Here is a 24,054-nt window from a genome sequence, read left to right as displayed (position 1 = left end):
ACAACACATCCCTGCTGCTACTTGATGAGGTCACTAGGTGTTGTGTTAAGGCTGCTACAATATCATTTAGTCACACAGCTACTTTAGCTGTACTTTAGCTACAGCTTTTAAATGTTTGTTCTAAAACAGCATTCAACATGAGGCAGACAGCTCTTACTTTTCTCCAGTGTGTCAGCAAGCTCCTTCTGGTTCATTTTCCTGAGGACGTGCAGTGTGATCTTCAGAGCCCCCTCTCTGGCACTGCTCTCCTGCTTCTCATCTTCAGCATCCACCACTTCCTTATCCTGCTTCTGACTCTCAAAGCCTTCTGGGAGTTCTGGACTAAGAATCCTCTTGAACATCTTCAGCTCCTTCTTCACAAATGTCATAATATTCTCTTCAAGCAACTGAAATAAATCAAGTAAATAAGTTAAGCAAGAGACTAAATGCTTTCTCATTAACACATTAATGAATGATTGACAGATCAAAAACAAATGTACATAACAGGACCACCTACACTGAATATGGAGGACAGGTCTGTTTGATGACTCTGGGAAGACTGACCACTGAGAATCTCTGACTCTGATCTCTCCTGTTGGTTTCTGTGGACAAAACATGAGATTACACACACACACACACACACACACACACACACACACACACACACACACACACACACACACACACACACACACAGGGAGGGAATGTTGTGTTTGTTTAATATTGTTTCAGGACTATGAAAATGGAAAAAAGGATTAGCCTATGGATTTTGAAAACAACTAAAATAAATAGGAAAATGGGAGAGGAGAAATGACTAGAGACAGTGTTGTTTAACTCACTGACCATGACCCATGAGTTATTCTTACCTTTGTTCAGTAGAAAAGCCTCCCTCTCTAAAGTTTAGAGGTTGAACCATAGACCAGTCACTCTTCATGGACACACAGCTGGGTACAGGGGAGGCTGGTCTCTCCTGCTTAATTGAACTTCAACACAACAGAGACAAACATTACGTCTCTCATCTACTCTGAGCTCAGATGGGGAAACAAGAGTTTCATTCCAAAACGCTATATATCCATTTTCAGAAATGTTGGTCAATTAGCTTTTATTGTTTAAAGAAATTATGAAAGAGATTGGTGTGTTTTCTCACTATCTAATCATGGCATGAGGTTGTTCAATGACAGATATGTATTTGTTTAAAATCTATCACTTGATGGTTTCATTTCAGAGAGACAAATAATCATGTTTCTTTTTGCAAAATGCTACATATCTGCCTTACTCACAGAGAAATAAGTAGTACTGCTAGGTTTTACACAGTAATAATATATCTGCCTCACTCTCAGAGAAAGGCTAAGTTCATGGTTATAATCTTCCTAGGAGCATCATAGATGCTTTTTTGCTCTTCCGTGTGACTTTATACACAGAAGATCTCCACTAAACATAGAATCACATGGTTTATCTGTCTCTCTGTGACCGCCGATAAATTCAGAACAAAGTTGAGTACAAATACAAAGTTGCCAATGTCTTTGCAATTGATTCAAACAAGGGACTTATACAAATTTGTTTCAAATGAAAATCGAGATGACTGCATTACAATATAAAACGTAGGCTATAGTCCTATTTCAATCAAATTGAAATATATTCAATGTTCAATTAATTGTGTTCTATTTTGCTACTTGGAGGCTACAGTCTGTAATTTGTCTCAATATATTTCATGATGTGTAGCCTAACATGTGCCCAATGATGTGCCGAATCTGTGATTTAGAAAAAGCTGCCTCAATATTTGCAGCCGTAGGTGGTAATATCTCTCTAGGAGCTGATCCGTTATCAGCATCGTGCAATAATTATAATGTTAAGGAAAGATTTGAATGGAGAAAACTGATCCGAGAGCAGCGCTCCCTTTCTTTCGATCCTATCAGTATTGATACATGCTCCACCGGACATCCAACCTTGTCGTGCTGCTATGGAACCCTGACCTGTTCACCGGACGTGCGACCTTGTCCCAAACCTGCTGTTTTGACCCTCTCTCTTTCTCTCTCTCTCTCTCTCTCTCTACCACACTTGCTGTCTCGACCTCTGAATGCTCAACTATGAAAAGGCAACTGTCATTTACTCCTGAGGTGCTAACCTGTTGCAACCTCTATAACCACAGTGATTATTATTTGACCCTGCTGGTCATCTATGAACATTTGAACATCTTGAAGAACGATCTGGCATTAATGGCCATGTACTCATAAACTCAGCAAAAAAAAGAAACGTCCCTTTTTCAGGACCCTGTCTTTCAAAGATAATTCGTAAAAATCAAAATAACTTCACAGATATTCATTGTAAAGGGTTTAAACACTGTTTCCCATGCTTGTTCAATGAACCATAAACTATTAATGAACATGCACCTGTGGAACGGTCGTTAAGACACTAACAGCTTACAGACGGTAGGCAATTCAGGTCACAGTTATGAAAACTTAGGACACTAAAGAGGCCATTCTACTGACTCTGAAAAATACCAAAAGAAAGATGCCCAAGGTCCCTGCTCATCTGCGTGAACGTGCCTTAGGCATGCTGCAAGGAGGCATGAGGACTGCAGATGTGGCCAGGTAAATAAATTGCAATGTCCGTACTGTGAGACGCCTAAGACAGCGCTACAGGGAGACAGGACGGACAGCTGATCGTCCTCGCAGTGGCAGACCACATGTAACAACACCTGCACAGGATCGGTACATCCGAACATCCCACCTGTGGGACAAGTACAGGATGGCAACAACAACTGCCCGAGTTACACCATGAATGCACAATCCCTTCATCAGTGCTCAGATTCCGCAATAGGCTGAGAGAGGCTGGACTGAGGGCTTGTAGGCCTGTTGTAAGGCAGGTCCTCACCAGACATCACCGGCAACAACGTCGCCTATGGGCACAAACCCACCGTCGCTGGACCAGACAGGACTGGCAAAAAGTGCTGTTCACTGATGAGTCACGGTTTTGTCTCACCAGGGGTGATGGTTGGATTTTCGTTTTTCGTCTCCTTTTTTTTTTTGGGGGGGGGGGGGGGGGGAATGGATCAGCTTAATATTGCAGATAGATTGTAACTTCTATCAATGTAATTGTCTGCATCACTTCCAATCCCCCATGTTATTTTTTTTTATATACTCCCCTTTATTAATTTTCACCCCCACCATCCTTTCCCTACTTGGAGTAAATGAGTGAACAACAATGCCCAGGCCTCTACTTCCAGTCTATACTTACTATCTACACCTTATGGACAGAGTTAATTTTATAATAATTCTATATATATATTTATATACATTTTTTTTTTTCTCCTGAACTTCTTCTACTCTCAATCTCTCCGATCATTTTCATGATGTCCATCCGGTTTGCTTCTATATGCCATATCTTTCTAACTGTGCTCTTTCCCAAAAGCTCCCAACATACAACCTATTTACTTATTATGGACACAGTATGCTTACATTATTAGCTATCTTTGTTATTATTTGTTGTTATTTGTTATTAGTCCCATCCTTCAACTCTATTCAATACCTCCCATCTATCTCTTAACACCATCCATATAGGATTTCTATTTGCCATATAAAATGTAAATGTATATTTCAACCGTACTGTGATGTTTTACAAAAGTTCTGAACCTTTCTATTCTCATTGCTTCTACAGATTGTGAATAAAAAATAAACATTTTTGCTAAAAGTATTATTATATTATTGATTGATTGACTATGACTTTTCAGATCACCCAAATTGTTTTTGGACACAGGTCCATGAATGGCTAAAGGATTGCAATATTTACCTGGAGCTAACCTTGCAGATAGCATCACCCAATGTTCAAGAAAGGCCTTTTTCCCATTATTCAGATTACAACCTCTCACTTTCAGTTATTTGAAAAGGAAATAATCTCCCAAATATCACTATTTCTAAAACAAGCCACAGAAAGTTGGTTGCAATTTCAATTTAATCCTCCAGAAAAGACAGAACAAATAATGCAACAAATATTGTGGTTAAATTCAAATATACTATTTGGGAGATTATTTCCTTTTCAAATAACTGAAAGTGAGAGGTTGTAATCTGAATAATGGGAAAAAGGCCTTTCTTGAACATTGGGTAATGCTATCTGCAAGGTTAGCACCAGGTAAATATTGCAATCCTTTAGCCATTCATGGACCTGTGTCCAAAAACAAGCTACAAATGGACAGAACCAAAACAAATGATCTAACGATTCTGTCTCTTCACAGCAAAATCTGCAGAGCTGGGAAGATTGCATCCCCCATATAAATAACATTCTATTGGTAGCAAGAATTTTATATAATAATTTTAATTGAAAGATTCTAATTTTTGAATCCGGTGTCGTTTTGCGTGTCAGTTCATAAACACTATGCCATGGGATTGGTACGTCAAAGATCTCTCCCCAACTATTTTGTAATCTTTATGGGACGGCTGTCAATCCTTTGGTCCTTAAGTGAAACTGACATACTTTTTTATTTATCACAGTTTTCCTTAACCAATTATGTTCTTTAATGGCCGACAGACAAGTTCCTTACTTTCTCCCCCTTCCACTTTCCTCTTTCACTTTTGCGGTAAGGCTGCAATTATTTGGTTGTAATTTTGGGTAGAGCAGACATTTCCATATGTTTTTGTTAGCTGCATGTGCGACATAACTCCACCAGTCCTACCGATGATATCATTTACGAAGATTATACCTTTTTTAAACATTCTGTCAAAAAATAAAGGTTTTTTGTCAATTAGTATATTTGAATTTAACCACAATATTTGTTGCATTATTTGTTCTGTCTTTTCTGGAGGATTAAATTGAAATTGCAACCAACTTTCTGTGGCTTGTTTTAGAAATAGTGATATTTGGGAGATTATTTCCTTTTCAAATAACTGAAAGTGAGAGGTTGTAATCTGAATAATGGGAAAAAGGCCTTTCTTGAACATTGGGTGAGACAATCTTACTAATTTGCTTGAGAACCAGTTCGGATTTAAGTATAACTTTTGTATGACTGAAGCTTTTAGTGATAGGTCTAATGCTTTAATATGTAATAATTTCTATATAAATATGCCCTTTTAATTTTGTCTGGCTTGCCGTTCCAAATAAAATTGAATATTTTTTTCTCATATAATTTCAAAAACTGTTCGCTAGGTGTAGGCAAGTCCATAAGCAAATAGGTAAACTGGGATAATACTAAAGAGTTAATCAGGGTGATTTTTCCACAAATTGACAGGTATTTTCCTTTCCATGGTAGTAAGATCTCATCTATTTTTGCTAATTTTCTATTAAAATGTATTGAAGTGAGATCATTTATTTCCTTTGGGATATGTATTCCGAATATATCCACATCACCATCAGACCATTTTATTGGTAAAATTGTATTTTTTAGTGATCCAATACGTAATATAGTACATTTGTCATAATTTGGTTGTAATCCAGAGAGGTTAGAAAATGTATCTAAATCCTCTATGAGGCTGTGGAGGGATTCTAGTTGTGGATTTAAAAGAAAACATGAATCATCAGCATACAATGACACCTTTGTTTTTAAGCCCTGTATTTCTAATCCTCTGATATTATTATTGGATCTGATTTTAATAGCTAACATCTCGATGGCCACAATAAATAGATATGCCGATAGTGGACAACCTTGTTTCACTCCTCTTGACAGTTTAAAACTTTCTGAGAAATAGCCATTATTTACTATTTTACACCTAGGGTTACAATACATGATTTTGACCCATTTTATAAGAGATTCTCCAAAATTGAAATGCTCCAGGCATTTTTATATAAACCCCAGTCGAACTTTATCAAATGCCTTTTCGAAGTCTGCTATGAATAGCAGGCCTGGTTTCCCACATTTTCCATAGTGTTCTATTGTTTCCAATACTTGCCTTATATTATCTCCAATGTATCTTCCATGTAAAAAACCTGTCTGATTAGAATGAATAATATCCGACAATACATTTTTAATTCTATGCGCTACACATTTTGCTAGGATTTTTGCATCACAACACTGAAGTGTAAGGGGCCTCCAATTTTGTAAATGGACTGGATCTTTATATTTTCCACTTGTATCCTGTTTCTGTAATAATGAGATCAGACCTTCTTTTTGAGTGTGAGATAATCTACCATTTACATAGGAGTGGTTAAAACATGCTAGTAACAGTCCTCTTAGTATATCAAAAAAGGTTTGGTATACCTCGACTGGTATGCCATCCAACCCTGGAGTTTTCCCAGACTTAAAGTCTTTAATTGCATCCATAAGTTCCTCCTCTGTAATTTCACCTTTACATGAGTCTTTCTGTGTGGCTGTTAATTTGACATTATCAATAGAAAAATAATCTCTACAATTAGCTTCAGTTAGAGGAGATGGAGGCGACTGAAAAGAAAACATATGCTTAAAGTACTTTGTTTCTTCCTTCAAAATATAACTTGGTGAATTATGGGTGACACCGTCAATTGTAACCAGTTTCATTAAGTTCTTTTTGGTAGCATTCCTGTGTTGAAGATTAAAAAATAATTTTGTGAATTTTTCCCCATATTCCATCCAGTTTGCTTTATTTTTATAATATATTACACTTGATCTTTCTTGAATAAGTTTCTCAATTTCTTTTAGTTTTTCCTCTATTTTATTCTGAGCCTCTATGTTACAGTTTTTATTGCCATCTATCTGTCCTGTTAGACTTTCATTTTCCTTTCTTTGTATAAACTCTTTTGACCTAAATTGCTTTTCGAGATGAGTACTGAATTGCATGGCCTCTAAAGGAACATTTAAAGGTGTCCCATACAATAAGGGGATTCGCTGTACCTATGTTATGTTGGAAAAAGTCAGTTATAAATTCCTTTGTTCTAATTATAAATAAATTATCATCCAATAGGCTTTGATTAAATTTCCAATATCCTCGCCCACGTGGAAATTCAGTAAGAGTAATTTATATGCCTATTATATGATGGTCTGACCGCATTCTGTCCCCTATCAACACTTTTTTTTTTACTTTGGTGCCAACGAGAATGAGATAAGAAAGAAGTCAAGACGACTAGCTTGATTCAGTCTCCGCCATGTATATCTCACTAGATCAGTATATTTAAGCCTCCATATATCTACTAGTTCTAATGTATCCATGACATTCACAATTTCCTTAAGAGCATGTGGGTGATTGTTTGTGGTGTGATTTCCTTTACGGTCCATTGAGCTATTTAAAACAGTATTATAATCCCCCACCATAATAATATTGTCTTGGATTGCTTGCAGGCTTGATCATTTATTATATATATTGTCAAAGAATTGTGGATCATCATTATTTGGTCCGTGAAGGTTAATGAGCCATATCTGTTTATGGTCCAATAACATATTTAAAATAATCCATCTACCTTGCGTATCTATTTGGACAATTTGCACATTCGGATCGAAATTACTATTAATTAATAGATCACCCCTTTTGAATTTCTTTGCCCATGGGAGAAGTATATCCCCCCATTATTTTTTCCACGCTACTTCATCTCGAATTGTTGAATGAGTTTCCTGTATACAATAGATATTATATTCCTTCTCTTTGAGCCATGTAAATATTGTTCTTCTTTTGTTATTATCAGCTAAGCCATTAAAATTATAACTGGCTATACTTATTTCACCATACACCATAATGAGATACAAGTTTCAAGTCTATTTATCATTATATATGTTTGTAAATTTACCAATAAAAAATACCGTAATGATTGAGTGTCCATATAGCTGTACCGTGATATTTGCATTGCTACGGAGTAACCCTTCAATTGTTCTCCACTAATTCCCCCGCTAAAGCCCCTCCCCATCCCAAGTTGAGCCGTCATCCCAGTGATCAGCATCCCACCCACGTCCCTCCGGATCCCTAAGGCCCTGAGAGGCCAGGACCCATCCATCGAAAACAGCACACAGTGCCACCCACAAAACAGAAGCAGATTAACCGCCAAAAGCATTTCCAATGCTTTCACCTCTATATATATATATATATATCTATATAACTATTTTTTTTAAATTATGCATATCCTATTTTCCATCATTATCAATTAATATGCGTAATAATGTCGGCAGTTCACGCATAGGATTCTAACATATAACCCGGATTGACATTGTATTACATTTAATTCAAGCAATTATTATACTAGCAAATAATTCCTGTGGTCCATCCCATAGTCCCCCCTCCCCCCCAACATCCCCACCCCCCCACAACAGATGCCAGACAAGCACACACGCACATACTCACATACTCCAACACACTCAACCCCCCTCCTCCACAATCCACCATAAAATCAGATACTCAACGGCTGTTATATCCCAGAGCCCAACTCGAGAAATAACTTGATTTACGAGCGCACATACAGTTAAAGCTGATTGAGAAAGCATGCAGATTGAGCAGAAATATATAACAATGTGAGATTTGATTAATCTACTTAATCTATGTCAAGTCCTAGGTGATGGAGATCAGATCCACCCTCTTCACCTGAGACACAAACACTCTGATGTTGTAACCATTTTCCCAAGCATCTCCATGCGGTCAGACCTTTGATTATTTTGTGCCACCAGGGCCACAATGATAAACCCCCTCTCTGATTGTCCGAGTGTGACCCCCTCCCCATGGGTTACTGCAGCCAGTGTTGCCAGCACATCCACTACCTGGGTGGGCGTACCCCACCGGAATCCCCACCGGCTAGGTAAAAGGTCGTCAAGGTTCTCATTAGCAGCTTTGAGAATTTCCTTGTATATTATGCTCTCCCATCAGGGGGCTCTGGCTTTGTAGGACCAACCCTGCCAGGCAGGCTCAGAATCTTGAGGGGGTGGTGCTGCTCAAGTATGTCTCTGACCACATTTATTTCTCTGCTTAGGCTGCATATTCACAGCAGGTCCATAAAAGAGATGGGAACTTCTCTTTGGTGAATGGGTCGCTCAGGTGGGTGTCCAGGTTATAGGGTTAGGGATCTTTCCATCATGATAGGACAATGAATAATTCGATTAGATGTATACTATATTTGAAAATGTATATCCCTCATCTACACAAAATTGAAAGCTCTCTCTCACTACCCCTGCTCATAGACCCCCGGTCGGCTCTGGGATATGCAACCATTTCCCCTCTCACTCACTTAACACCGCACCTTTTCAAACACAAAAATGCACATCACATGGTTGACTGCGGAAGAAATGGGCCGAGCGTGCAAACGCACCCGCATCCACATCTGCCGCAAGGGGGAAAGGACGCCAGAGAGAACACAGGACCAACCACAACAACCATCCGCCAAAACAACAACCTCCCGCCAACAAAGCCATGTTCTAATTATTTGTATTTAAATATGTATTATTCTGCTTGTTATATCGTTTTATCCTTTTATAACATACTATACTTACTATAAATGTTATTTAACATCATTATCTTTAACACCCTATCATTGCTAGTGTCAGGTGCTCCAATATTTGACTCCTCTATTACAACTTTTAGAATAGCCATGGAGTAGTCTTTGTGTCTCTGAACATTTGGTTGTCAATATATAATTTATCCACCACTAGTGCAACACGTTTCCCTTTTAATCTGTTTTCCTTGAGGATTGGATACAGAACTTTGCGCCTTTCTACAATCTCCCTCAGGAACTGATCATTCATGCCTATTTTCGTGCCAGCAAGTCTTTTTCCTAGGCTTTTCACCATAGCTTTATCCTTAAATAAAGCAAATTTGGCAACGATTGGGCGCTCATATTTCTGTCCTCTTTTTCCGAAACGATGTACATGTTCGAGTTGGATTTTATCGACAGCCTCGAGTGGGATTTGTAGCGCTGTATGCAGGAAGTCCTTCATAATATTCTCTGTTATTTCTCCCTCCTTTTCCTGAATACCCGTAAGTACTAGATTTTCCCTCATCGATCTAGTTTGGATGTCTAGTAAGGCTTCTCTCAGAAGGTAGTTCTCCTTTTTTAGTTCCCTAACGTCCGTTTCCATTTTAGAAACTGTCACTTTTAATTCTTTGATTTCTTTCTCCATTACCAAAGCTTTTTCGTCACTCATTTGAAGACTAGCTTTCATATCTTTTACGTCTTTACTGACCAATTCTAGTATGCCCAATTTGTCATTTATCGACTTCAACAGGTCGCTTTCCACACTTACCATACCCAGTGATGAAAAGCATATATCATCTGTATCAGTCGATGAGTCGCGTTTCCTTTTGGGGATCGGCTCTCCACGCTTCTCTTCAGTCATGTTTGGGTGTTGCGTGTTGTTGTAATATTTGTCGATATATTTCTCTAGCCTTATGATCTGTTTTGTGTTATTATCCAGATTGAATTATATTAACTGTGAATATATGAAATGCTAATATTTAGTCTAACTTACTGATTTTGAATATTATGTTTTTATCTTGAGGTGTTTTGTACCGATTTCTATTCAATACGCCATCTTGTCTACGCGTGCCTTGCCCTTTGTGGTTTTAGACTGGGTTTCTATATAAGCACTTTGTGACAACTGCTGATGTAAAAAATGTCTTCTGGGAATACATATGAAGCAGACCAGGCCAGGGTTTGGGGTTTGAGAAGTCAATGAGAGGTAAAAATGACTTCCTTAGTTGTTAATTTTGAAAATGTTCTGTCTTAAGTAGTTTAACAAACTAACACATTTTCATGTTAGTCAAAAACAACTTCATATCGAAGGAGTGCCTTTGATTTGACGGCCTGCACATGTGCAGTTCGGCACAAGACGACCATTAGACCCAATGACGTATTTCTGCGCATGAGCTTAAAATCAAATCAAATTGTATTTCTCACATGGGCCGAATACAACAGTGGTACACTTTACCTTGAAATGCTTACTTACGAGCCCTTTCCCAACAATGCAGAGTTAAAAAGTCACAAAAAGTCACTAAATAAAAAAGGAAATAGTAACATAATAAAATAACAATAATGAGGCTATAAGGAGTACCAGTACTGAGTCAATGTGCAGGGGTACCAGGTAGTTGAGGTAATAACTAGACTATATACAAGGAGTACCAGTACTGAGTCAATTTGCAGGGTACCAGGTAGTTGAGGTAATAACTAGACTATATACAAGGAGTACCAGTACTGAGTCAATGTGCTGGGTACCAGGTAGTTGAGGTAATAACTAGACTATATACAAGGAGTACCAGTACTGAGTCAATGTGCAGGGGTACCAGGTAGTTGAGGTAATTGAGGTAATATGTATATGTAGGTAGGGGTGAAAGTGACTAGGCAATCAGGATAGAGATTACATCTCCTCATCCAGGGAGTGCACACACACACACACACACACTCACTCACTGACACAAACACACACACACACAGGGAGGGAATGTTGTGTTTGTTTAATATTGTTTCAGGACTATGAAAATTGAAAAAAAGATTAGCCTATGGATTATGAAAACAACAAAAATAAATGGGAAAATGGGAGAGGAGAAATTACTAGAGACAGTGTTGTTTAACTCACTGACCATGACCCATGAGTTATTCTTACCTTTGTTCAGTAGAAAAGTCTCCCTCTCTAAACATTATAGGATGATTCATAGACCGGTCACTCTTCATGGATACACAGCTGGGTACAGGGGAGGCTGGTCTCTCCTGCTTGATTGGGCTTCAACACAACAGAGACAAACATTATGTCTCTCATCTACTCTGAGCTCAGATCGGGAAAAATAAGAAGAGTTTCATTCCAAAACGCTATATATCCATTTTCAGAAATGTTTGTAAAGTAGCTTTTGTTGTTTAAATAAATTATGAAAGAGATTGGAGACATGCATTTGTTTAAAATCTATCACTTAACAGTTTTATTTCAGAGAGACAAATAATCATGTTTTTTGCAAAATGCTATATATCTGCCTCACTCTCAGAGAAATAAGTAGTACTGCTAGGTTTTACACAGTAATAATATATATCTACCTCACTCTCAGAGAAATAAGTAGTACTGCTAGGTTTTACACAGTAATAATACATATATCTGCCCCACTCTCAGATAAATAAGTAGTACTGCTAGGTATAGTGTTTTTGTATAGTGTTTTTGGTTTATGTCAGTTTCATTGTTTGTTATGCTATAAATTGTTATTTTATGGTTGTAGGTGGTACAATGAACTAGAAAATGTCATATTTTGAAATTCTGAGTAATTACTACTTCAGTAAGGATACACTTTATTCAGTACTACTGCAGTTTCTGACTACTTCCAATAGATGGCAGCATAAGACCACAAATGACATTTCAGAATATTCCTTTAGTTTTCTCCCTGGATACACCACCACTCCCCCTCACAGGAAAACTCCTGCACACGCTTTTTACTGTCCCTTTCCACACTGCTAACGCAAGAGGAACGACTGAAAAAGCATTTAACAGATTACTGTGAAATAATATAATGATGATTCATGTTTATTATTAGCTGTTTTATGCTCATGTTTTGAAATTATACTTCATTACTATAACGATTATAAATAAGCCTGAACATTAATTTAGTCACCTCTGGTCAAGGAAAACTTATTTTCCTAGTACATTCATTGTCAGATTCATCAACCAGCAGCGAGCACTCTGCCTTCTAGCACAAGCGAGGGGCATGTTGAGGTACATTTGCATGATGTAATTTATTGGCGGGCTGGAAGATGCACTCTTGTCTTTTCTATTCCGAGGTTGTTTACTCCCAATATCAGATATTAAGATCATTTTTTATAATGCATGTATACTAGGGTTGAGGTTAGCGCATCTGACTAGTGATTATTTACCCAGTGTTCATCACCTGCTATAGTCACTATTTAATTGCTCTTCTAAAAGCAACACAGGCCTAATACGAGATATATAGCTAACTAAAGTAATGAGTGACAGTCTTAGTTAATCACGGGACATATAGTCTTTGGTTGCATGCTATTTTATGTCAATCATATTGCTGCTTGCAGCCTATAACTGATGATTTGTGGTCATATGCTTCCATCTATTGGAAATATTTATTAATTAAAAGTTATTAATTCACGTACAGCCTTGCAATAATAAATTTCATAAAATAACTTATGGGTTAAGGCTAAAATATGTTATACCTAGGGTTAAGGCTAAAATAGGTTATATCTAGGGTTAGAGTTTCTGTATAGCACTTTGTGCATCTGCTGATGTAAAAAGAGCTTTATAAATATATTTGATTGATTGTTAAGTTTAGGGTTTTTAAGGCAAAAAACAGTATGGGTTTATGGCACTCTTGCTCCTCCTTGTGGCCGTATGTGGGTACTACATACCTCATTCACAACACCTGCTAGGCTCATAATCTGAGGTAGCAACTGCGTCAGATCTACAAATCTATTAGCTAGACCACCCGATTAGACAACGATCACCCCATTATATCCATTTGGTTTGCAACTCAGTGAACCTGGTCAGTATTCGCTCAATTCGATGCCTACAAACGAAGATTTCGATGCATATCAAATTACCCAGCAGCCATATAGAAACAACAAATCGTCAAAAAAAAGTATATTTCTTAATTTAAAAATGTCTTCTGGCTGTTTAAATCGGCAAAATCTTGAAAAAGAGGACAGGGATATGCGTTTTTTTTTAAAACTTTTGATGGCTATCGATAGTAGAATGGGTGAATGCAAACGTGTACACAGGTGAACATTAGCCCCGCTCACCAAGTAGCCGTAATCTTGTTAATAATAAGTTACCTGAGGTAAACCTACAGGGTTAACGCAGGCAGGTCTCATTGATAACAATAATGAAGCTGGCATTGTGACTCAGAACAATGGGCTGGGAATAGAACGTTCTGAATGCGAGTCAGTGTCTCGGAGCTCAATAGAACTAATAGGAGCTGGTAGGGTGAAACATGACCAAACATAAGGCCTGTTTTTTCACAATTACTCCATAAGTAGGGACATAAGGTAATATTATGAAACTGGGCTCCATGGCGGATGCAATGAACTAGTTTTTATCAAGATAAAAAGCGTTAAAAATGTCATGGAGCCCAGTTGAGGCGCCCCGAAAATAATATTCAAAAGTTCGGTCCTTGGACAGAGAGGGGTTAAACACTAAAGTTACCGTCCATCTAGTGAAGAGAGGAGAACCGGACAGAGGGAGCGTAGGAAGCCAGCATCCGTCAACGAGAGAGGGAGAAGCTCTCCACAGTATTTAACAGGTGGAAGAAACAACCAGGGAGCTCCATCGGTCCACAAGAAATGCAGGCAGCCGGTGATGATGTAGTGGTAGCTAGGATAACTAGGATTCTGCTGGTAGAGTAGCTAGCTTAGCTAGCTGTACCGACTAGCTTGGCTAACCAGCAGGTCGTTTGTCTGTCCCTCGAGGATGATGACGAATCCGGTGAACCACAAAATTAAACATGGATAGCGAGTGAAAAGGATCTGGCTACACTCATACTGTCCCTGACCAAAAAGCAAATTGAACAATAAACTCCGGCATCTCAACACTGAAACACTGAAACGAACTTCGTCATTATTCCCCAAGATCACCTCAGCCCTAACTGGACAATATCCTGGCGCCACACCAGACGTGGACGCGGACAGTTCCAGAACGTGGACATGAGCAGTGCAACACAACAAACTAAACCAAGTCTTTACAGTGGCTTACATTAGTAACTTTCATTTTTAATATTAATTTACATATATATATATATATAACAAATATTTAAAGTTTTTTTATAACAATATTTTGAGATCTGGGCCCATATCCACAAAATGTCTCAGAGTAGAACATTGGTCGTATAAGTGCTGAGAATAAAGACATTTTACACTTATGGGTATAAATTAAAGCTATGCATGAAGCCTCTAGTCCCACCTAGTCGGCAGATATTTAGGACACCTCATGAGCTGTCCTAACCAGTTAAGAATTAACAGCAGGTGTCTTGATAATACTATAGAATAATGCAGCGAGTCAGTGGTTCCTGCACCACATGTAATTGCTTTGGAGTAGTTAAAAATAATATTTTTATATTTCTATATGATCAATCCATAAATATAGACCTACATGCACAGTATGTCTTGTGCTTTTGGCAATGATTTATGTATAATAATTATGTATAACAACTGATACTGTGTATGTCTGCATAGCATTTTGTCTTCATTTTGGCAGATCAACTCATTCTTATTTCTGAAGATTAACTCAGGTTTTCGCCCAGTGTCTAAGGAGTTGGAGCAGTGGCAGGAGTTGGACCTATGGCAGAAAGGTGGCTGGTTCGAATCCCGGGCCGGGCGCTGGAAAAAACAGGCGGGCTTGATCTGACCTGGAGGGCTGCTGGGTTCACATCCTCAAAACATTCACCTTTCGTTGATCAGAACGCTAGAGGTTCTTCTTCACTGAACCCAAAAATATATATTACTTTTATTGGTTCCATACAGTTGAAGTCGGAAGTTTACATACACTGAGTTTGGAATCATTAAAACTCGTTTTTCAACCTCTCCACAAATTCCTTGTTAACAACCTATATTTTTGGCAAGTCGGTAAGGACATCTACTTTGTGCATGACACAATCATTTTTCCAACAGTTGATTACAGACAGATTATTTCACTTATAATTCACTGTATCACAATTCCAGTGGGTCAGAAGTTTTTATACACTAAGTTGACTGTGCCTTTAAACAGCTTGGAATGTCATGGCTTCAGAAGCTTCTGATATTCTAATTGACATCATTTGAGTCAATTGGAGGTGTACCTGTGAATGTATTTCAAGGCCTACCTTCAAACTCAGTGCCATTGTTCTCTTTTACTTTACTTTCTTTTTACTTTTCTCTTTTTTTTAGTTGAAATTTGAAAATGAATTTTCCCACACATCAGGAAATGCATACTTGTAATGTATTCAAGGTTTAAAAAGGCTTCTAAAGTTTATAATTTCCACTTCAAAATGTCAGACTTATTTTGCTATAATGAAAAATGTATCAACCCCTACAACAAATTTCCATTAATTATAATCCACATAATAATTCATATTTCCTGTTGCTGCAGGATGCTGCAGGATTATTTTCCTGCTGAGAGAAACTGGGTCAAATTAAGATATGGCATCTGTAAGTGCATTCATCTTACGATAGCTAGGTGAGACAACCACATATCACAGTCATATATACAGGATATAAACATTTTATTCTGGCTGAACAATGGAAATGTAGTGTTTTGCAAACAACAACAAAAAAAAATGCATACACATTTAAAATCTATGAATAACAAATCTGAGAAAAGTAATATTAGCAATAAATTATATATTTTTTTAAACACAAATGTGATTTTTTGGGGGAAATAGCGTTTTGGAAATAAACATAATAAATTATTCATATAATTGTTATCTCACCTCTTAGCTTTGGTGTCATGTTCCCCAGAGAGACTCATTTTAGAGGCAGGGCCCCCCTCCTCTCTCTCCCCAGAGAGACTCATTTTAGACCACTGACCCCTAAACAGAGATGCAGAATGTTGGTTGTGGTGAACACAGTGACAACTCATTCTAGAATGTCAATTTTTCTCTTTTACTCATGATCTCTTAGAAATAAAACATTTACTAACAGACGTATCCAAACAGTTGGGTGATTTAATTTAATCACATTATTGAGGAACATTGTTACGTTCCTCAACAAGAAATAAAACATTGTCTCTCAAACAGAAGAAGGAACTAACAAAGAGTCACTAACAACAACCAAAACGAAACAGGTGGTTTTAGGAGGGGTTCTGAAAGACACTCATGGGGGTGTCCACTAGTGATGGGAAACAGAGGCTTTCTGAACCCTTTGGGGCTTTCAACAAATTTTGCTGAAAACGCCATGGATAGATTTGAGTACTAATAAAAATAACATTTAGTTAGTTATGTTTTCAAAAACGATGCATCTGTGGTATTATTTAGGATACTAAATACAGAAGATTATCATAGGTTACACTAAATAAAACACATTATTTAAACAACAATGGGAAATCCCAATCCCTGTCCCTACCTGCTGAGCTCCCATTCAGGGGCTACAAACTGGAAGACATCAAACTAAATGTATAAATACGGTGTCCAGTAGAGGTCAGTGTTTGAAAGAGACTTTGCATCAAAAAAAAAAGCACTGGCACCAGGGAGAAATCAGTGAGATCTCTCGCATTTTGTGAGGCCGGTTGGACGTACTGCCAAATTCTCTAAAACGACGTTGGAGGCAGCTTATGGTAGAGAAATGAACATTCAATTCTCTGGCAACATCTCTGGTGGACATTCCTGCAGTCAGCATGCCAACTGTAGGCGATTAAAGGTGATTCTGATTCTGCAAAGGTTGAGTCTCTAGATTCCCTTGCTGCTCTGGGGAAATAATGAAATGGAAATCATGGGCGATTTAAACTGGGAATGGTTATCTCCAAACTCTGAGACCATGTCATTTGTTATATTTCACCCTATTGAAAAAGCCAGCTAGAAGGCTGAACCCAGAAGACAACTCTAAATAAACACTAACTGATATTATCCTAAAATCCTTTCACTCATATTGTTGTGTCTCTTTGTTCAACGGACGTCGGGTAGCCTGTGATATTAATATTGTAATAAACAGCGGGGCAGGGCAGTGAACCCAGGTCGCTGGCGAAAAAGGCAAACACCCTAAGCATCGCAGCAGTAGGGTTAAACCTAATTATAACCTGTCTATAGGGTTAAACCTATTGCTGCGATGGGAATTGTAACCTGGCTCACACTGCCCCTTATAAAAGCAAGTCCCGTGCTTCGTCTACTCAGACCCCTCACACATCCGGGCCGTGCATTCTGATGGCCTCACAGACACCATACTATTCTGACTCCAATGTAGCAAACAGCAGGGCAGGGAAGCGAACCCAGGTTGCACGTGTAAAAGGCAAACAACCTACGCATCGCACCAATAGGGTTAACCCACATGGTGGGAATTGGAATGTGGCTCACACTGCCCCCTCCGACCAGGAAGTCGACTACTCACACGTCCGGGCCAGTCTGATGACCTCACAGCCGCCGTTCCACTTCTGACACCAATGTAATTCTCTGGCAACAGCTCTGGTGGACATTCCTGCAGTCAGCATGCCAATGGCACGCTCCCTCAAAACCTGAGACATCTGTGGCATTGTGTTTTGTGACAAAACTGCACATTTTCGAGTGGCCTTTTTACTGTCTCCAGCACAAGGTGCACATGTGTAATGATCATGCTGTTTAATCAGCTTCTTGATTTTCCACCCCTGTCTGGTGGATGGATTATCTTGGCAACTGAGAAATGCTCACTAACAGGGATGTTAACAAATGTGTGCACAAAATCGGAGAGAAATATGCTTTTTGTGCACATGGAACATTTCTGGGATATTTTATTTCAGCTCATGAAACATGGGACCAACACTTTACATGTTGCGTTTATATTTTTGTCCTGTATAGATAAAAACACAAAGCTTCCAGCAGAGGTCGGTGCTCTTCTGACACCTGTCAGATGGTAGTGTGATGTCTGAAGCTTCGACCGTCATCATCACGTAGTATTGTTACTTTGATACAAGCATTGATACGTTGTGTCGAATCAGTAGTGCTTTGAAAACTGCAACGGCACATCGTAGCTCCGGTATTAATCGTCCAATCCCTAGTGTCCACTGAATGTTGACTAGCAACAAGAAAGTGGTACCTAAAAGACTCCCACCATGAGTGCCCATTGAAGTGGCTCCAGACGAGGACATCTGAAATAAAACCCTCCAACTTACAATATGGAGTAAAAAAACAAGTGGAACAAACCAGACCAAACCAGACCAAACCAAACCAAACCAGACCACACCAGACCAAACCAGACCAAACCAGACCAAACCAAACCAGACCAAACCAAACCAGACCAAACCAGACCAAACCAAACCAGACCAAACCAAACCAGACAAAAACCTGGGAGATACAAGGCAGAAAGACTTTGTTCATCAACTTAAAGAAGCAGAGCTACAAAGAGGTACCAGTCTTCTAACATATCTAAGGCCAACCAGAACACTGGGCCAGCTGCTCTTCAATATCACATAACAGATGGAACCCTTCTGACTAAAGAGATGACAAGCCAGCACAGGCATAAGCATACTGTCTATTGAGGTGGCGCCAAGAGGTGCGGCCAACGTGCTAACGTCCAACCTCAAAATATAAATGGAAATACCAAAGCCTGTAACAACATGTAGTCGTGACTGATATCTTTCACCTCATCTCCCTGTTACTGTTTGTTAAGGTAGTTAAAGACAGTGCAGCAACACAAGGCCACATTCCTCTCAGGCCTTCCACTCTCTCAGGCTAATGTGTATTTATTAAAAGTAGACTATTTTTTTCAATCTGTTCTTTTCTAAACGTATCTGAGAATGTAGACAGAAGGGCTAAAACGGACATGATTGATCTGAGGGTGATCAGTGATCCGTACAGAAAGGTTTTTTGCAAGAAGTACGAGATTTTATATTATGCAAAGTAGGCTAGGTTTTACTGTATAATAGCAGTTTGTTAGTGATATGCAGATCAAGGTCTATACCTCGGCTATAGCATACAATATCCTAGATGACCAGCCTAAACCTGTTCAAATCAGTTCACATAGGTTATCAGTAGCAGGATTGATCACCTACAAATCGGTTTTAACCAGTATATCTAGCTAGCATCATAGTACACCAAGTTCTTTTCTCACACATAGTACACCAAGTTCAGGTTTCAGCATGAGGCAGGCATCAACAGCCAAGTTGTAGGCTACTACCTGGGTCGTATTCATTCGTTTACACAGCAGCCAACAGTTTTAAAATGTTGCATAAACAGTTTACTCCAAACGCTGTACAACGTGACCTAAACGGTTTCTGTTGCCAAACGTTTTGCTACGGTGGGCACTAATGAACACACAGCCTTTCCACAATATTTATTTGTCTCTCTTTCACACAAAATACCTTCCTGAGTGAAAAGAGTTAACAGTAGATTAGAAAGAGAAAATGTTGTTGCTTGTTGTGTTTTAAGCCTGTTTTGAGAAGACAAGTCTATAGACCTATGATACAGTACACTCTTAGAAAAAAGAGTTCCAAAAGGGTCCTCTGGCTGTCCCCACAGGATAACGCTTTTGGGTTCCAGGTAGAACCCTTCTGGCTTCTATGTAGAACCCTCTGTGGAAAGGATTCTTCATGGAACCCAAAAGGGTTCTACCTAGGACCAAAAAGGTTTCTACAAAGGGTTCTCCCATGGGGACAGCTAAAGAACCCTTTTAGATTCTAGATAGTGTAGGAGTGATCACCCTGGGGCACACAAATGGAAACAGAACGAATTCACATCCCGCATCTAATTTATATCCAAAACATTTTAAGGAGAGTAGGCCTATTATAACACTCTGTCCACCAAAATATTCATCAACTATATGAATACACATAACAAAATATCATCAACTATATTAATACACATAACAATATCATCAACTATATTAATATCATAACTATATCATCAACTATATTAATACACATAACATTATCATCAACTATATTAATATCATAGCAATATCATCAACTATATGAATACACATAACAATATCATCAACTATATTAATATCACAACAATATCATCAACTATATGAATACACATAACAATATCATCAACTATATGAATACACATAACAATATCATCAACTATATTAATATCACAACAATATCATCAACTATATGAATACACATAACAATATCATCAACTATATTAATACACATAACAATATCATCAACTATATGAATACACATAACAATATCATCAACTATATTAATACACATAACAATATCATCAACTATATTAATACACATAACAATATCATAAACTATATTAATACACATAACAATATCATCAACTATATTAATACACATAACAATATCATCAACTATATTAATACACATAACAACATCATCAACTATATTAATACACATAACAATATCATCAACTATATTAATACACATAACAATATCATCAACTATATTAATATAATAACAATCGTCGTCTTACCTTTTATGTGTCTCTCAATAGAAGCAGAGTCTAGAATGATCATTCGGTCACTGAAAGTTACTTTCGTTTGCTGAACCTATTTACATATCAGGTTCCTCCCTCTCACTCTCACTCTCACTCACACTCTCACCCACTCACTCTCTCACTCTCTCTCTCTCTGTCTCTCTCTCTCTCTCTCTCTCTCTCTCTCTCTCTCTCTCTCTCTCTCTCTCTCTCTCTCTCTCTCTCTCTCTCTCTCTCTCTCTCTCTCTCTCTCTCTCTCTCTCTCTCTCTCTCTCTCTCTCTCTCTCTCTCTCTCTCTCTCTCTCTCTCTCTCACTCTCACTCTCACTCTCTCACTCTCACTCTCACTCACACTCTCACTCTCACTCTCATTTTCATTTCATTCGTCAGTTCTACCAGCTAATGTGATATTTTTAGATTCCATAACATTTGAGGACATAACTTAAGACTATGTAGTTTCAATGTTTTGTTCACCTACAATCTAACCACAAAGCTGGCCATCTTTTCCCCTCCCTTTCTGGCTGACCTCCTCCTTCCCTTCTAAGTTCAAGTGTGTTTATTTATTATATACACATGATATACACTGTGTGGACAAAACATTAGGAATACCTGCTCTTTCCATGACATAGACTGACCAGGTGAATCCAGGTGAAAGCTATGATCCCTTATTGATGTTACGGAGGACTGTGGTGGTCATGACATTCTGTCAGCCGGTGATTGTCATTCAGATAACTGCCTGTCTCATGCTTATTGACCTTAATTAACATCAACACATTTAGCATCTCCTGGCTTCCACCCATAGCCTGCAAGCCACTGATGCGGACCTTTGGAACATCTACATTTGCAAAAGTCTAATAAATCCCATTGAATATAGCCTACACCGTCACAATAACTCTATGTATTTATTTTAGATAGGTATACAGACACATGACATGAAGAAAATGTAGCCTACTTCAGAAGAACACACTCATGAACACAATCATGCTGGCGCCCTCTTATTATCAATAGCTCCTGCACAACTGCTACCACCCACGTCAACATTCCATTCCAGGAACGGCCTTGGAGACAGACTGGTCGCTACACGACAACACTCACTGGAAAACAACAACAGTTTCTAGAAATGTACACAAAAAGAAACCTGCTTAGTGACAGTCCCTGTTCTCCTGCCTTCTTTAGGGAGAAGAACGTCAACGACAGTTTTGCTAGCTAGCTGGCTAATTTGTCTACCTGGTGTAGCTAGCTAACGTTTTGACCTCATTGGTTCCTCCATGAATGAGGTGTGGCATCAAAGTAACGTGATGACCACTTCAAGGTCGTAGGCTTTCATAATATAATTTCTATAGAATATATAATATTCATTCATAAAAAAAAAAGTGTTAACCACAAAGTATGGGCTTGTTGTTTTGTTTTGGATTTATTGCTTTCATGTTTATTATTGTTGTTTCATGTTTCATGTTTAATATTGTTGTTTCATGTTTCATGTAGGCCTAATTAAAATGTAAATTGCCTCATGCAGCGCGACACATCTCCTTCGCATAGAGTTGATCAGGCTGCTGCCCACACGACGCCAGTACATTTGAAACCGGATTAATCTGTGAAGAGCACACTTCTCCAGCGTGCCAGTGGCCATCGAAGGTGAGCATTTGCCCGATGCAGTCGTTTATGACACCGAACTGCAGTAAGGTCAAGACCCTGGTGAGGACGACGAGTACGCAGATGAGCTTCCCTGAGACTGTTTCTGACAGTTTGTGCAGAAATTCTTTGGTTGTGCAAACCCACAGTTTCATCAGCTGTCCGGGTGGATGGTTTCAGACGATCCCACAGGTGAAGAAGCCGGATGTGGAGGTCCTGGGCTGGCGTGGTTACACGTGGTCTGCGGTTGTGAGGCCGGTTGGACGTACTGCCAAATTCTCTAAAACAATGTTGGAGGCGGCTTATGGTAGTGAAATGTACATTCAACATTCAATTCTCATTCAACAGCTCTGGTGGACATTCATGCAATCAGGATGCCAATTGCATGCTCCCTCAAAACTTGATACATCTGTGGCGTTGTGTTGTGTGACAAAACTGCAAATTTTAGAGTGCCGTTTTATTGTCCCCAGCACAAAGTGCACCTGTGTAATGATAATGCTGTTTAATCAGCTTATTGATATGACACATCTGTCAATATTAAACATGAAACATGAAACAACACGAATCAACATGAAAACAATGAATCCAAAACAAAACAACAAGCCCATACTTTGTGGTTAACACTTTATTTAAATGAATGGATATTATCCATATATTCTATAGATATTATATTATGAAAGCCTACGACCTTGAAGTGGTCACCACATTACTTTGATGCCACACCTCTCTTGGAAAGATTTGATTCGGGCACATCCATTATTCACCCTACTCCACACAATATGAAAAATGTATTTGCGTGCGAGGTGTGACAGCAAAGTATGCTATAGTCAAAGTTCACATTTGAAGTTTAAACCAATTAAATAACCATTGGTTACCAACAGCCACAGACAGATGGAGGCAGGGAGTTCCATTGTCTGTGTGCTGCCCTGGAGAATGTCCTGTTGCCAAAACGGTGAAGGTTGGGTTTGGGGATAATGAGATGTCCAGCAGTGGAAGACCTGAGTGACCCAGTGGGTTGGATGATGAGATGTCCAGCAGTGGAAGACCTGAGTGACCCAGTGGGTTGGATGATGAGATGTCCAGCAGTGGAAGACCTGAGTGACCCAGTGGGTTGGATGATGAGATGTCCAGCAGTGGAAGACCTGAGTGACCCAGTGGGTTGGATGATGAGATGTCCAGCAGTGGAAGACCTGAGTGACCCAGTGGGTTGGATGATGAGATGTCCAGCAGTGGAAGACCTGAGTGACCCAGTGGGTTGGATGATGAGATGTCCAGCAGTGGAAGACCTGAGTAACCCAGTGGGTTGGATGATGAGATGTCCAGCAGTGGAAGACCTGAGTGACCCAGTGGGTTGGATGATGAGATGTCCAGCAGTGGAAGACCTGAGTGACCCAGTGGGTTGGATGATGAGATGTCCAGCAGTGGAAGACCTGAGTGACCCAGTGGGTTGGATGATGAGATGTCCAACAGTGGAAGACCTGAGTGACCCAGTGGGTTGGATGATGAGATGTCCAGCAGTGGAAGACCTGAGT

The 24,054-nt window shown here is 39.0% G+C and overlaps 1 protein-coding gene across 1 annotated transcript in view; it reads right to left on the bottom strand.

Moving 5' to 3' along the window:
- The window catches only part of LOC311142326 (NACHT, LRR and PYD domains-containing protein 3-like), a 385,235-nt gene that overhangs the window by 11,852 nt on the left and 349,329 nt on the right, over positions 1-24,054 (bottom strand). Inside the window, exons 2-4 of the mRNA XM_084177954.1 lie at positions 16,251-16,349; positions 497-581; positions 158-386 (exon numbers count right to left, since the gene is read on the bottom strand). Of these exons, the coding sequence (XP_084034080.1) occupies positions 158-386; positions 497-581; positions 16,251-16,349 (413 nt within the window). The remainder of the gene's footprint in view (positions 1-157; positions 387-496; positions 582-16,250; positions 16,350-24,054) is intronic.

Source organism: Coregonus lavaretus, assembly GCF_964263955.1.
Source record: "Coregonus lavaretus genome assembly, chromosome: 2".
Lineage (NCBI taxonomy): Eukaryota > Metazoa > Chordata > Actinopteri > Salmoniformes > Salmonidae > Coregonus > Coregonus lavaretus.
This window is presented reverse-complemented; position numbering and strand designations above follow the sequence as displayed.